The sequence below is a fragment of the Alosa pseudoharengus genome, unplaced genomic scaffold (assembly GCF_046254945.1).
Source record: "Alosa pseudoharengus isolate Yale_2024_CS ecotype anadromous, Long Island Sound unplaced genomic scaffold, YU_APseudo_1.1 YU_APseudo_1.1_scf_24, whole genome shotgun sequence".
Taxonomy (NCBI): Eukaryota; Metazoa; Chordata; class Actinopteri; order Clupeiformes; family Clupeidae; genus Alosa; species Alosa pseudoharengus.
Genome location: NW_027468689.1, coordinates 3,378,437 through 3,392,203, shown reverse-complemented (window position 1 = coordinate 3,392,203; position 13,767 = coordinate 3,378,437). Strand labels below are relative to the sequence as shown.

At 42.6% G+C, this 13,767-nt stretch overlaps 1 protein-coding gene across 1 annotated transcript; it reads right to left on the bottom strand.

The window, feature by feature from the left end:
• Nucleotides 1–2,424: 2,424 nt before the first annotated feature.
• Nucleotides 2,425–11,557, bottom strand: LOC143142140 (sorcin-like). Its single transcript, XM_076302858.1, has 8 exons — nucleotides 11,407–11,557; nucleotides 9,465–9,716; nucleotides 8,433–8,502; nucleotides 7,893–7,936; nucleotides 6,541–6,688; nucleotides 6,129–6,242; nucleotides 3,618–3,676; nucleotides 2,425–3,414 (listed from the first exon to the last, which is right to left on the bottom strand). The coding sequence occupies exons 1-8, from the start codon at nucleotides 11,428–11,430 to the stop codon at nucleotides 3,388–3,390; spliced, it is 738 nt and encodes a 245-aa protein (XP_076158973.1). The 5' UTR covers nucleotides 11,431–11,557; the 3' UTR covers nucleotides 2,425–3,387.
• Nucleotides 11,558–13,767: the final 2,210 nt, after the last annotated feature.

Genomic DNA, 13,767 nt, shown 5'->3' with positions numbered 1-13,767 from the left:
AATGGGAAAATAACATGGGGATTTTGAATTATCGCACCTGTTAAACTCTCGCGGGGATGAAAAAGTCTGAAATGCAGACGTTTTCCTGAACACACTTTTGTCCTCTGCCTTCGAGTGGATACTGTGATCTCCGGTAAGTGTAGACGGCACACTTTGATTTTTGCTACCCCAGAGCTAACTTGCAATGCAACTTGCCATAGGTAGTTAGCTTCAATTAACACCCGGATCTACTTATATTGGCAAAGATGGCTGTTTTGGTTCTTTTTTGTAGGCGAACTTCAGAGGTCTATTGGAAGCCTTTGTGTGACCCATCCTCCAGGGGGCTCTGATGGGCTAAAAGCTATCCCAGAATGCAACTCACTGGGAGTAGATTTAGTCCCGGTTTCAACCCAGCTCACCTCCAGAGGGTGCTACCGTCTAGAGACTGAGAACATGTATGAAGGTCCATGGACTGGGTTAGAATATCTGTTCAGACCCTCTGGTTGAGTGATATGAAGTAACGAGTGTTTGCCAGGATTAGGACTGCGATGTGTGTGTGTGTGTGTGTGTGCGTGTGAGTGTGTGTGTGTGTGTGCGCGTGTGTGCACGCGCACTGAAGAAACTGTTCTCCTCCAAGCCTGAGGTAGACATGGGTCCACCTTGGCTGTCTAGCATGTATTACTGACAGGGTCGGTCATTACAGGCAAATTCGTGCTGAGGTTTACTTGTGGGTGTGAATTTGAGCTTTTAGATGGTCACACTGTATGCAGTGACGCAAAATCACAAAACATACTCACCTCATCTCCTGTCTGGACTTGTTCAAGGCACAGCTCAACAGCTCCAATGGGTCCCTGCAGTAAACTACTGCAATTAACTTTTAAATACCAAAAAAAGGTCTACACAGCACCATTTTAAGACAGACTATTACTTGTGAACTGCCTTTTTATTAGACTTTCGAACTTAGGGTTACAGTTATAGTTGTCGAACTCCAAACAGTATTAACTTATTTCAGAAGTAAATTAAATAAATCCTTGCATTAATAAATTACACACCGGTAGTTAGACCGGTAGTTTAAGAACATAGTACTTACAAACCTCTGACCAGCTGACAGGTTTAAGGCCTTGCTTACAAGCGAGGTGGTGTTTCAACTCTGGTGACACTGGGTGGTGGTAGCGTAGTGGCTAAGGAGATGGGCTAACTTGCAGTAGCCAGAAAAGTTGTGGGTTCAAGTTCTGACTGCCTCTGTTGTGCCCTTGAGCAAGGCACTTAACCCCAAGTTGCTCTGGGGAGAATGGCCCTTGTAGGAATTCACTTCGGGGAAAAAGCATCTGCCAAATTAATAGGTTTATAGTAAGTATAAGTATGAGGGAGCAGTGAGGGTGCCTTGCACTTCAGCCGTGCCTACTGGTCGGGGTTCGAACCGGCAACCCTCCGATTACAAGTCCGAAGCGCTAACCAGTAGGCCACGGCTGCCCCACAAGTATACACTAGTGAGGTGTTTCTACTTTTGTGTTAGATGAGATGACACTAGTGAGGTGTTCCTACTCTGGTCAGGTGTTAGATGAGATGACACTAGTGAGGTGTTCCTACTCTGGTCAGGTGAGATGACACTAGTGAGGTGTTCCTACTCTGGTCAGGTGAGATGACACTAGTGAGGTGTTCCTACTCTGGTCAGGTGTGGCTGCTCGTGTTTCTGCTTCCTCCTCCGCCACCTTGACGCTGCTTTGCTCCGCTCCACTCCACTCTGCCCCAGACCTGCAGATTCCTGACTTTTTCTGCTGTTTTTGTAAAGAATGTTTTCCTCTTTTTTTAATCAAATAAAGGAAATGTGAACTCTTGAAGTCTTGGCTCTGCTTGTGGTCTTTGAGACAGAGAAACATTATGTTCACATTTATTCATTTAGCTTTTATCCAAACATGAACATGAAGCCAGGTGCACAGAAACAGACTTATGTACCGACTTATATATTTAGTTAATAATGCGTATAATTTTTGGGGGGTTATGCCTTCATGTAGATTTTTTGGGGGTTATGCCTTTATGTAGAGAGACAGGAAGCAAGTGGGAGAGCGTTGGGGTGGGATGGGGCTGGAATCAAGCCTGTCCCCATGGGCACTAATGGTGCGATCCATTCGTCCAACGTGCTCGTCTTACGAGCATGTAAGTTGTCCGAAAAACAGGAAGTTACGCAAAATTACACAACGGCACTCCCCCCTAAACTCGTCTGATGAGAAGCGATCTCGTTCCAGCAAAGGACCCCCAGTTTAGTTCGACAAGGAAGTTACATAATTTCACAAGTTACAAGTTATCACAAGCCTTCAGCATGTACAAATGGAACGCACAAATGGAACGTCAGCATGTACAAATGGAACGTCAGCATGTACAAATGGAACGCACGATGAGATCCAAATGAGGTGCTGCCGGAGAGAAGCCAGGACCACAGAAGAGTAAATGAATAAAACGTTTATTGGAAGATAACACAGTCATATTGGAGGCTCTTCAGAGACATCAGTGGCTGTTTAGGAGTGGTTACAAACATAGCATATATATAATGAATAACAAGTGTGTATTCAAATCATAAAAAAATAAATGATGTGAGAGACTGTGTGTTGGCACAAAACTGTTCCCTTGTCTTCTTGTAATTTTTGAGGCAACTGTTTAAGTGATGGCTGGTACAGTAATACAATTTACCAAAAGTTTAAATGTCCTAAGATGCTTAAAGTTAAGGTCAGGGTGTGATCTGGGACTTCCAACCCTTCTGATAACATAAGACCAGACAGTTTTACTAGCATGCAATAGCCCAAACATAACACAATCAACTGCATGGTTCATATTGAAGTTGTTTGTTCATGTCTGTCAAAATATCTTCAATTATAACATCTTCCATATGGCCTCAGTCTTCAATATGACTAACTATATTAGAGGTTAAACGTCATAGAAATGTATTAGTTTATTATTAATAAAATTGTGTAGTCTAGTCATGTTTTCATTTTTAGGTCCTGGGGGGTATTCCAAGTATGTGGTTTAGTTCATGCACTTGATATACCTCCCCTGAAGTTGATGGTTTAACTGCTTTAACTGGCAATAGTTCCGAGGTGTGTGATTTAAAGGCTTACTGGTCATCACTGACACCGTCATCTCTCATCTGTCTAACAACCCTTTAATGGTCCCAGAAGAGCCATATAGATACTACATCTTTTATTATATCACCTTATTCTTTATCGTTAGCTGCATATATCTCTTTTACCAGTGATGCATAGATCAGTCTATACACGCATCCATCACCCTTTTCTCCCTCTCCCTCTATCCTTCTCTCTCCATTCCTCTCTTCTTCTCTTCTCTCTCTTCCTATCTCTCCCTCATCTTCTCTGATGTCCGCTTGGCTGTGTTGTGAGGTCCGCAGGGAGGTCCTCAGATGGCCATGGTGCACAGGATGAACTGCAGAGAGAAAAACAGAGGAGGAAGAGCATGTTTGGATGAACAGATTTAGAGGAGGGGAAGGGAAAGTAAGTTTAAGTAAGTATTACGTATTTTAAGTATATTACGTTTTTTTAAGTATTTTTAAGTAAGAACTTCAGTAAGTAAGTATTTAAGTATTTTGAAGTAAGTACAAAGTCTTTGTGTTTCTTTGGCTTGCTTACGTCATCATACTGGAACATGATGGAGCCCTGCTGCCTGGTGTCTCTCCGCTGGAAGCTGTCTGTGAAGCGGGAACAGGAAACAGGAAACAGAGTCTGAACTAGGTTTGCACAAATAATCCATTTTTATTCAAAACTGCAATGTGAACTAATGCATTTAGCTAATCACAAAGGATGCAATTAAACGTGCAGCTCACAACTCTGTCCCATTGGTTCATCTTTCTTAATCTTCACATTTATGATTTTTATATTCATGTCATCATGTCATGTCATTGTGTGACAAATAGTGACGCTCACCTAACAGGAGTGCTGTGCTTCTCATGCACTAGGCATGCTCACCAATAAGGTATGGCACAACTTATAGAAATTTGCCATCTTGAACTAAAGCTTGACTTTCAAAAATGATATTGTAAATCAAATCATAATCACAATGTCCATCAGAAAAAATTCCCCAAATCGTGCAGTCCTTATCAAAACACAAGTCAGCTACATAAGAGACCAAGAGTCTAGACACAAGTCAACCAATCAGAGGCCAAGGGCCCTATTTTGACCACGCGCAAAGCATATTCTTACATTTAAATATTTTGCCATGCACAACATAAACAAAACTACACTAACACACAAACACTGACCGTCACCACAGTAAAAGCAAAAGTCAAAACCAAGGAAAACAGCTGTACACCACTTAATACAAGTCACATAAAAGACAAAAGAGAAGATGGGCCCATCCAATTAGCCATATATTGCATATTCAACAACCAGTGTTTCAGTACATTTATCTCTAAGCAAAACCAATATTCTAGAATTGTTTTTTTCGCTGCTGTAAAGCCACAAAACAGGATTCTCATATTACTTTTAAAGTTCAAAGTGGTGTCATCATTTAACAGACATAAACATGGATCTGGGACTATGGTAGTCCAGAGTATTTTCCCCATAACGTCACATGAGTCCATAAAGTGTTCACTTTAGCACATTCCCAGAACATATGCAAAACTGTCCCCACAGAAGAATTCAAACATAAAGTACAATTAGGAGTTGACAGGCCATGCACGTCTCTTTTATTGAACAATGCGCCCAGGGATGTGGCAATTAACAACCTAAAGTGTGGTCTGGCGCTTTATCTAAAAATCACTATTTTACACCATCTAAAACGCATTACGCCACTGACCAAGAAAAACCTGGTCTATAGCGAAAGGCGCATATGAAGCACAACTGAAGACGCACCATCATGAGATGTAAGCAGCAACTCCTCTGCAGGATAAATGTCCTTAGGTTTTTTATTCAGTCATTCGAACATTATTGGGGTAAGTGTTGCTTTTTGCAGGCTATGCTTTCGATGGTGACCCATTGTCAGTCAATAGTGAAAGTAATTAACTGTGTAGAACTGTTTCGTCACCACCACTATGACACCACCGAGAAGTTAGTTTCACTTTGCCAATGCATGTAATAGACGAGTGCAGATGCGTGTAGGCTATACTGCTAGGTTTCAGTAATGCATGGTTAAGTGGAATACCTGTTCCATAGACTCTCGCATGCAAGCAGATTCCTTCAAATGCGCCGCTGACTATCAAAATACTGATGCGCTGAAGTTGAAGTTTGAAGTTGCGCTGCTTGCTATTAAAGGGAATGAGAGATGTCATTCTCATTGGTTAAAAGGATGTTACGCCCAACACACACCCATGACTGATTAAGAAACATAAGACCAACCTTTTTGCGCCAGGCGCCTGACGTTTGATAACAAAACTACCCCCAATGTGGACTGGACAAACCCCTAAGCTAATCGACAGTGACCATGAGGCAATTCCATGGAAAATGACGTTATTTGTAACATCAACACCAATAAAATGTGATGGGATGGTGATGGGATGGGATGTGGGATGGGATGGGATGATGTGAATGATTACATGACATTTGAGCATTTGTAATTTTTGGCTTAAGAATGTACATGAGAAAAAAATGCACAAAAAATGAATGTTGTCATTCACATCATACAAATGCCAAGACATTTCACTGGCGTTATGGATGTGACAAAAAGTACATTTTCCATGGAATTGCTCCATGCGTTTTAGATCGCTAAGATAGGGGCCCAAGAGACTGGTCACAAGTCAGCTTGAGACACTGGACCCGCAGCATCCCTGACCCGTGCGTCCTGCTGTGACATAAAATCACTTACATGCATGGTGTGTGTGTGTGTGTGTGTGTGTGTGTGTGTGTGTGTGTGTGTGTGTGTTTATGTGTGTGTGTGTGTGTGTGCATGTGTGTGTTTATGTGTGTGTGTGTGTGCATGTGTGTGTTTATGTGTTTATGTGTTTATGTGTGTGTGTGTGTGTGTGTGTGTGTATGTGTGTGTGTGCATGTGTGTGTTTATGTGTGTGTGTGTGTGTGTGTGTGTGTGTGCATGTGTGTGTTTATGTGTGTGTGTGTGTGTGTGTGTGTGTGTATATGTGTGTGTGTGTGTGTATGTATGTGTGTGCGTGCGTGTGTGCGTGTGTGTCTGTGTGTGTGTGATCCTACCGGTCAGTGCCCTAAGTTTGACACAACAGGCCACATAGTCGTCAAAGAAGATGCGTCCTCCTTTACTGTAGCGCTTGACTATGGCATTCAGAGCCTGGGGACTGACCCTGTAGCCTGCAGTGACCAGAGAAACAACAACAAACAATTAATACACACACACACAAAAACAGTTTACACACACACTCACACTATGGCGAAATACATATGCAGAGCCTAATGACTGATCTTGGAATCTTCATAAAAAGAAGCATAATCAGTTTAATTAACACACGCACACACAAAGTGCCTATCAATGTTACATTATACTGTGGAATGGAGAATAATGTATAATGTATACACAATGTATAATGTATGTGTGTGTGTGTGTGTGTGTGTGTGTGTGTGTTTGTTCTCCGTGTCATGTCGGACTCACCCATGGCTCCGATGGCTTGTTGCATCTCGTGTGGTTCGACGGTACCGCTGCGGTCCTGGTCGTATGTCATGAAGTTCTGCTTCCACCCGTTCAGTGCCATGAAGAGCTCCTTGAACTCAGTGAAGCCCATCTTACCCGTCATGTCCCGCTGCACTATTGGTTAAGGCACAAACACACATGCACAAACACACACACACACGCACAAACACGCAAGCACACATACACATACACACACATGCACAAGCGCACACGCACACACACACACACCTAAACAACGCTAGTATTGTTTAGCCTATCTGATTTTTAAACCATTTGATATTCTTCCTTATGAGAGACTTGTGATAAAACAGCAAGGCAGATCCACGCCCGGGATAGATTTAGTTCAAAACTCACAGAGAAGTAACACAGGAAAGTGGACTGTCAAATATCCAGTCTTTTCAACTCCGCCATTTGAACTGACTGAAAGTGATGTGACGACTGTTGGTCATGTCTAAAAAATCTTAGCATGTCTAAACTGGGTTTAGGGAACCTGAGTAGCTTTAGTCCACAAAGGACAATACAGCAGCTTAATACTACTAATGCAATAAGTAATCTCATTTCATGTCAGCTTCCCCTATTTTTGAGCTTCTGCCCCTGTGTTTGTTGAGGGGGAACTCATGTAGTAGCATGTAGTAGCCGTTGCGTATTGATTTTAATTTTGGTGCCCATGTTAACAGGTTATCGCAGCCACACTACCTCAATCATATCCGCATCTAAAGCACGGCTCAAACCGCACTGCAACCGTGACTCAGCTAGAGAATAGTAAGTGATGTAGAAATACATTGGAAAGACCCGTTTATAATAAACAGTCATAATATCTGTTTAAAAGGGGAAGTGGAGGATAGATTTGTATAAAGCATTAGCTAATGCTATCATTGTGGCTAACTACCGTAGCTACTAGCTACTGGTAGTATGGTCAGAAAATGTATGGCTAGCTATTGGTAGTATGGTCAGAAAAATTATAGTGCTGTTATTCGGTAGTTACTCGGTATAACTTGCGTTTATGTTTCACAAATACATCAACAAACAAGTTAGCCTCCATCACTTAACCAATGAAGCAGGGGCAGTTGAATGTCACACATCTAACCAGCTCAGATCACACAAAAAAGGTTTCCATGCCACGTTCAAAACAGGTTTAGGTGCAAATTTTAAGATAAGTTTAGATGCAAAGTTTAAAATAGGTTTAGGTGGGAAGATCAATAAACTAGTTCAGCAGAGAAGTGCAGTGTGCTGGATTTAGTTTTTTCTGTGGTTTGGTGCTCCTGTAACAGCAGCAATTAGTTACAGCAGACAGGCTGAATCCAGAAGGATACATCCAGCATGGCGATCATGATTCTGCACGTCTCTAAGCTGAAGGCTGTGGAGGAGCAGAGGAAGAGAGAGGGAGAAAAGAGAGAGAGAGAGAGAGAGAGAGGGAAGGAGAGAGGGACAGAAGAGGGAGAGAGAGAGAGAGAGAGAGAGAGAGAGAGAAAGGGAAAGAAGGGGGGAGAGAAAGAGGGAAAGAGAGGGGGACAGAAGAGAGAGAGAGATAGGGACAGAAGATGTCAATGTTGCACAACCATCACATACTCAATGTTAACAAGCTGCATCTGATATTTTAACACACAACCTCAGTTTCCTCTGTCTCAACATGCCATACTCTACATCACACAGTTGCAATGTTGTGTTTTTGGTCCACAGTAAAGGTAATGACACACACACACACACACACACACACACACACACACACACACACACACACACACACACACACACACACACACACACACACACACACACACACACACACACACACACACACACACACACACACACACACACACACACACACACACACACACACACACACTTACGTGTGTAGGAGCCACTGAAGCCACTCTGTGTCAGGCATCTTTGAAGTTCCTCAGCATCGACTTCACCATCCTGAGAGAGAATATGACATCATAACTGATTTAGGGTCAAAGGTCATTAGGAGTGAACAGTGAAGTGTATGATGAAGTGCAACTTCCCTGCTAATAATTCAGACAGCAAGTGCTAATGCCTGACTGCTTCCGCAGCGCACTGAAGGCACGTGAAGGTCTTGACCAGGGGTGTGTTCAAATTCGCAACATTCACAAATGTTTGCAAACAGCTTTCTGTTTGCCCTTGACTTTTCTCTATTTCAATTTCAATTTAATTGTACTTATAGAGCGTCAAAACATTACACATGTCTCATGGCGCTTTACAGGGTGTTAGACATTCAGAGAAAAGAAGAACCATGGGTAACAGAGGAGAGGAAAAACTCCCTAGAATTGGATCGAGCAGATCCATGACTTTTCTCTAACTTTCCCCAACTAAAAACCCTGCATTTCCATGACATGCTGTATAATGAATGTTACATTGAAATTACTTCACAGACCAAATCTTTCAGAGCAGCAGGAAGCATTGAAAAAACAAAGTAGGGCAAACCACAACCACTCAAGCAGCCAGTAACGTAAAAAGCTAATAATTAATCCAATAAACACTAATGCTGCCTGGAAATATGATATGAAGTATTAATATATTGGTATTAATGTATTTTAGCAAGTAGATTTGAAACTGCTACAAAATTCTCTGATATTCCCTGACTTTGCGCCAACAATGATCAAATTCCCTGACTTTCCATGTCTGGAATAGACTTTTCAGAAATTCCAGAAATTCCATGACCCGTGGGAACTATGTCTGAGTTTTTCATGAAGGTGAACATGTTGGGAGTTGAACGGTGAGTTACAATTGAGATAGCTTCCTGGCTTCCTGTTTGCTTCCTGTTGGCTGATGTCACAATGGCTGAGATCCAGCCAATCACAACCTTTAGAAACAAGGACACTTCTGCTGCACTACCCTGCACCCAACGTCTCCCCACTCACCTGCCCTGCGATGGCCGTGAAGTAGCCCCACATTGGGTCCTGAGCGGGAGGAGGAGCGCCAAAGGTGCCTGGGTAAGCCCCTGGCTGGGGGGGGTATCCTGCTCCTGGGGCACCACCCATAGGCATCCCTTGGTGTGGCATCCCTTGGTGTGGCATCCCTTGGGGGGGCATCCCTTGGTGGGGCATCCCTTGGTGGGGCATCCCGTGATGGGGCATCCCTTGGGGGGGCATACCTGGCATCTGACCTCCATACTGGTGAGAGAGAGAGAGAGAGAGAGAGAGAGAGAGAGAGAGAGAGAGAGAAAGACAGAGAGAGGGAGGGAGAGAAAGAGAGAAAAGAGAGAGAGAGAGACAAAGAGAGAGGGATTACATAACAGACTCACACTATCTGGGTGTTGGTCTCGCTCAACACCACACACCTTAAAGGAGCCTTAGTTACACACTTGTTAATTTACTCCACAACATTCCCACAGATGCTTTTGTTAAGTCTGCAAGGTTTTCCATTGAATAAATGCCTAGGCTTGTTTTTCTCTAGGGATGTAACGGTATGAAAATTTAACCTTACGGTTATAGTGACCAAAATTATCACGTTTTTTGGTATTATCACAGTATTTTTAAAAGTGTGTTCAATATGTTTGAGATCAAAATGTTTCTCAGTTCTAAGAACACTGAAGATAGGCCCGAAACATTTGTATCCCAGTCTTTGTCGTTCTTATATATATTTTTAAGCATTTTAGATTTTTTTGTATTTTGTTAATTTAATATTGTATATTAAAGTTATAAATCCCATCAAGTTTGCCTGTTCATTCATTCCTGCTAATATATAATTAATTCCTGCTCATGCAGTTAGTTTAAGTAATACTAAAATTGGTATGCAGAGTTTGCAATGTTAGGGGAACGTTCCCTAAAAGTTCCCAGATTGCAACGTTTAGGGAACGTTTGATGTAACCAAAAACTTTGATGTAAGAAAACTTTCCATGGGAATCAAAACCTAACCTTCAGGGAACCTAACGTTCCCGCAACCAGAACGTTCTGGGAACCATAGCTGGGAAGCCTTGTTCATCGTTTCAAATGAATTGTAGGACCAATACTACACTAAGCGTCAGGCCCTGAGTGTGGATTCCTTTATTCCACTCCTTCATCTATTGGGCGCACCAGGCGAAACACCTTTACATACTCAGACCTCAACGTAAGCCCAGAAGCAAACCTCAAACCTTTAGCCATTATGGGCAGGGCAGGGAAGAGTCAAATTTGAAAAGCCCAGCATGTCCTCAGCCCTAGTCACACTGACATATCTTATTTCAAAACAAACAAGAAAAAAAGGTGGTTTCCTACTGGCATGACTTACTATGTTTAACATAGTTAGGCTACAATACACAGGGTTGCTTCACTAACAAAAGCGGTTATGCAACAGGCAACAAACATAAGTAGCCTAATCTATTGCAAACCCAATTAAAGTGCTACAGGTAATGATAGAATAACCTGATGCATGTAGGCGTAGATGTGTAACGTTTTGAAAGGAGAGCAGAAAAGATAACACACCACCATTTGACACCTGCCACCACATCCTACTGAGCTGAAAGTTCTGGCCTTTGCGTGCGGAGCATATAGGGTCTTTACCGCAACGCCCCGCCCTATTCTATTAAATCAGATGGATGCTTAACGTTCCGCTGCGTCACCCCGACTCAGCACCTATCCTATCAATACTGTTCGCAAGGCACGATCAAATCTGTCTTAATCACTAATCTCACGTTATAGCTTGACCAAATATTGTTAAGGCAGAGCTCCGCCTTAACAATCTTTGGCTTCCCCTCACCCTCCACTCCACTCCACCCACTAGGAAAAAGTTACATTATACCCTATGCGGAAAAGCGTAGCCTATCAGTAGCTCTGTTGTCAATATTACGGTCATAAGAATGATTCTGATAGCAGCACTACTTACGCCACCGTATCCGGGGTAAGCCATCACTCCGCTGTTGAAAGAAGTTTAACTTGATAAGAACCTGGTTTGCGAAAAGGCGATAAGCGAGAGGACCACACTGTTCGTAAATGACTTCCTACTTCTCCCGTGTCCTATGAGGTTATCAACTTGCTGAAAAGCGGAAATGGTGGCCCAATGACTGCTAGGACTAACAGCCAATCACACGAGTGTAGTGTGTGTGTTTGGGTGCGCGCACGCGCGCGCGTGTCCGTTTTACACATAGACAGTGCCAGAGCCCTTATTAGACATTCTCTGACAGTGCTTTTACAACGCAACAGCAGGGCTACAGCAATAATATTGCCTCGTCGTCGACTTAGTTTCCGGGTTAATATTAACTCTGAAATAATGTTCACATAGGCTATCATAGATAGGCCCTAGGCCTATAGCCTATCGTTCCCTTAGAATTATAAGGTTCTATCATTGTCAAATATTTTCAAAATATATTGTCAAAATTGATTTATTGATATATTCTTCTTATTCTGTGACAACTTCATAAGGTGAGGTAGGGCGTAGGCTACAAGTTGTATGCATTTTTGGACATTAGGCCTATAGCCTATCTAAAGAGACTTTGGTCCACTTATCAATTAGGCCTGTAGAATTCTAAAACTTTGAAGTTCAATATCTCAGAACTACTCAGAATGCAGATAGAATCTTATACATAGCCCATGCAGCTGCGCTTCAAAATTATTTTGAAGTAGGATAGAAGTGTGTAATTTATCACTAATATCACTAATTATAGTGACAAAGAATGCTCCCGGGCAATTCCATGGAAAATTATGTTTTTTGTAACATCCATAACGCCAATAAAATGTGATGGTATGGTATGATGTGAATGATTACATGAAATTTGAGCATTTGCTATTTCTGGCTGAAAAATGTACATAAGAAAAAATGCACAAAAAATGATGTTATCATTCACATCATACAAATGTCATGGCATTTCACTGGCGTTATGGATGTGACAAAAAGTCCATTTTCCGTGGAATTGCCCTCCCAAAAAGTAAGCCTATATGCGCTGGACCAGACTGCATTCATGCAGGACCTAAATTTAGATCATTTTTCTTAATGCCAAGTCCAGTTGTTATAGACTCGCACCCTGTGTAGGCTAGTAGGCTACACACAGATTACATTTATCTGAAACCAATGACGGATTCTGTTTGAACGGCAGGGGCTGGGCAGGCGGACAAACAGGGCCCCTATCCGACGACATGGGACCCCGAATGTAGGCTCCCGAGCTGAGCGGTAGATGAGACGCGAGTTCTCGAGCACGTTCGGCACACTGTCCTGTGAAAGTTCGCGTTTAATCACGTTCATTGCGCCTTGTTTGTTTTTCTTTTGATTGTGATTTTGTTTGTTCTATGATTTGATTAGAGTAGGGTTAGGCTGTGAGTGGAGAATTTTGTGAGGGTGTTGGCCGACGGCCTGTATAGGTCCGGTATACGATACTCTTCTTAGTTCTCTGCCATGGCGGGGAGGCAGGGAGAGGATAGTGATATGGAGGGTATAGAGGTGGATAGTCAGGAATGGCGGTTGAGGAGATTGAAGAGGTCTAGAGAAGAGGGCAGTGAAAGTGACAGGGAGAAATATTACTTTGTGGTTGTGAGGTTTGAAAATGGTGGCGTTAAAAATATGGATCCGATGAAATTGACGAATGTGCTCAAGAGTCAGATTGGGATAATACAAAATGCTAGAGTGTTGGAGGATGGTAATTTGTTGATTGGATGTGTGTCTGAGGAGCAGGTTGTGAAGGCTGGCAGGTTGCAATGTGTTGTGAAAGTGGTGAGAGTTGGTAGTGAAGGGAGTAAAGGAGTGATATACGGAATTCCTCTGACAATGCAGATGGGTGAGTTGGTTAAGAATCTGAAAGAGAAATGTAGGGCTGTTGAGAGTGCGACACGATTGACTAGGGGAGCTGAGAAAAAGGAGACAGAGTCGATTTTGATTCATTTCAGTACTAGAGAAGTTCCCACTGAGCTCTACTTGGGTTACATGAGATACGGAGTGAGGGAGTTCATACATAAACCTTTGAGATGTTTTAAATGTCAGAAATTTGGTCATGCTGCTAAGGTGTGTAAAGGAGTGCAAACATGTGCAAAATGTGTTCATGAGTATGGACAATGTGGTGAGGGAACGAGCCCAAAGTGTTGTAATTGTGGAGGAGCACACAGTGCAGCGTACTGGGGTTGCGCGATTATGAAAAGAGAAACTGAAATTCATAATGTGAAGCGGAAAAATAAAGTGTCCTATGCAGAGGCGGTGAGTAGAGTTGACCAAGCCGGACCTGCTGGTAAAGATTTGCCAGTGGTTAGAGGTGGGGCGGGG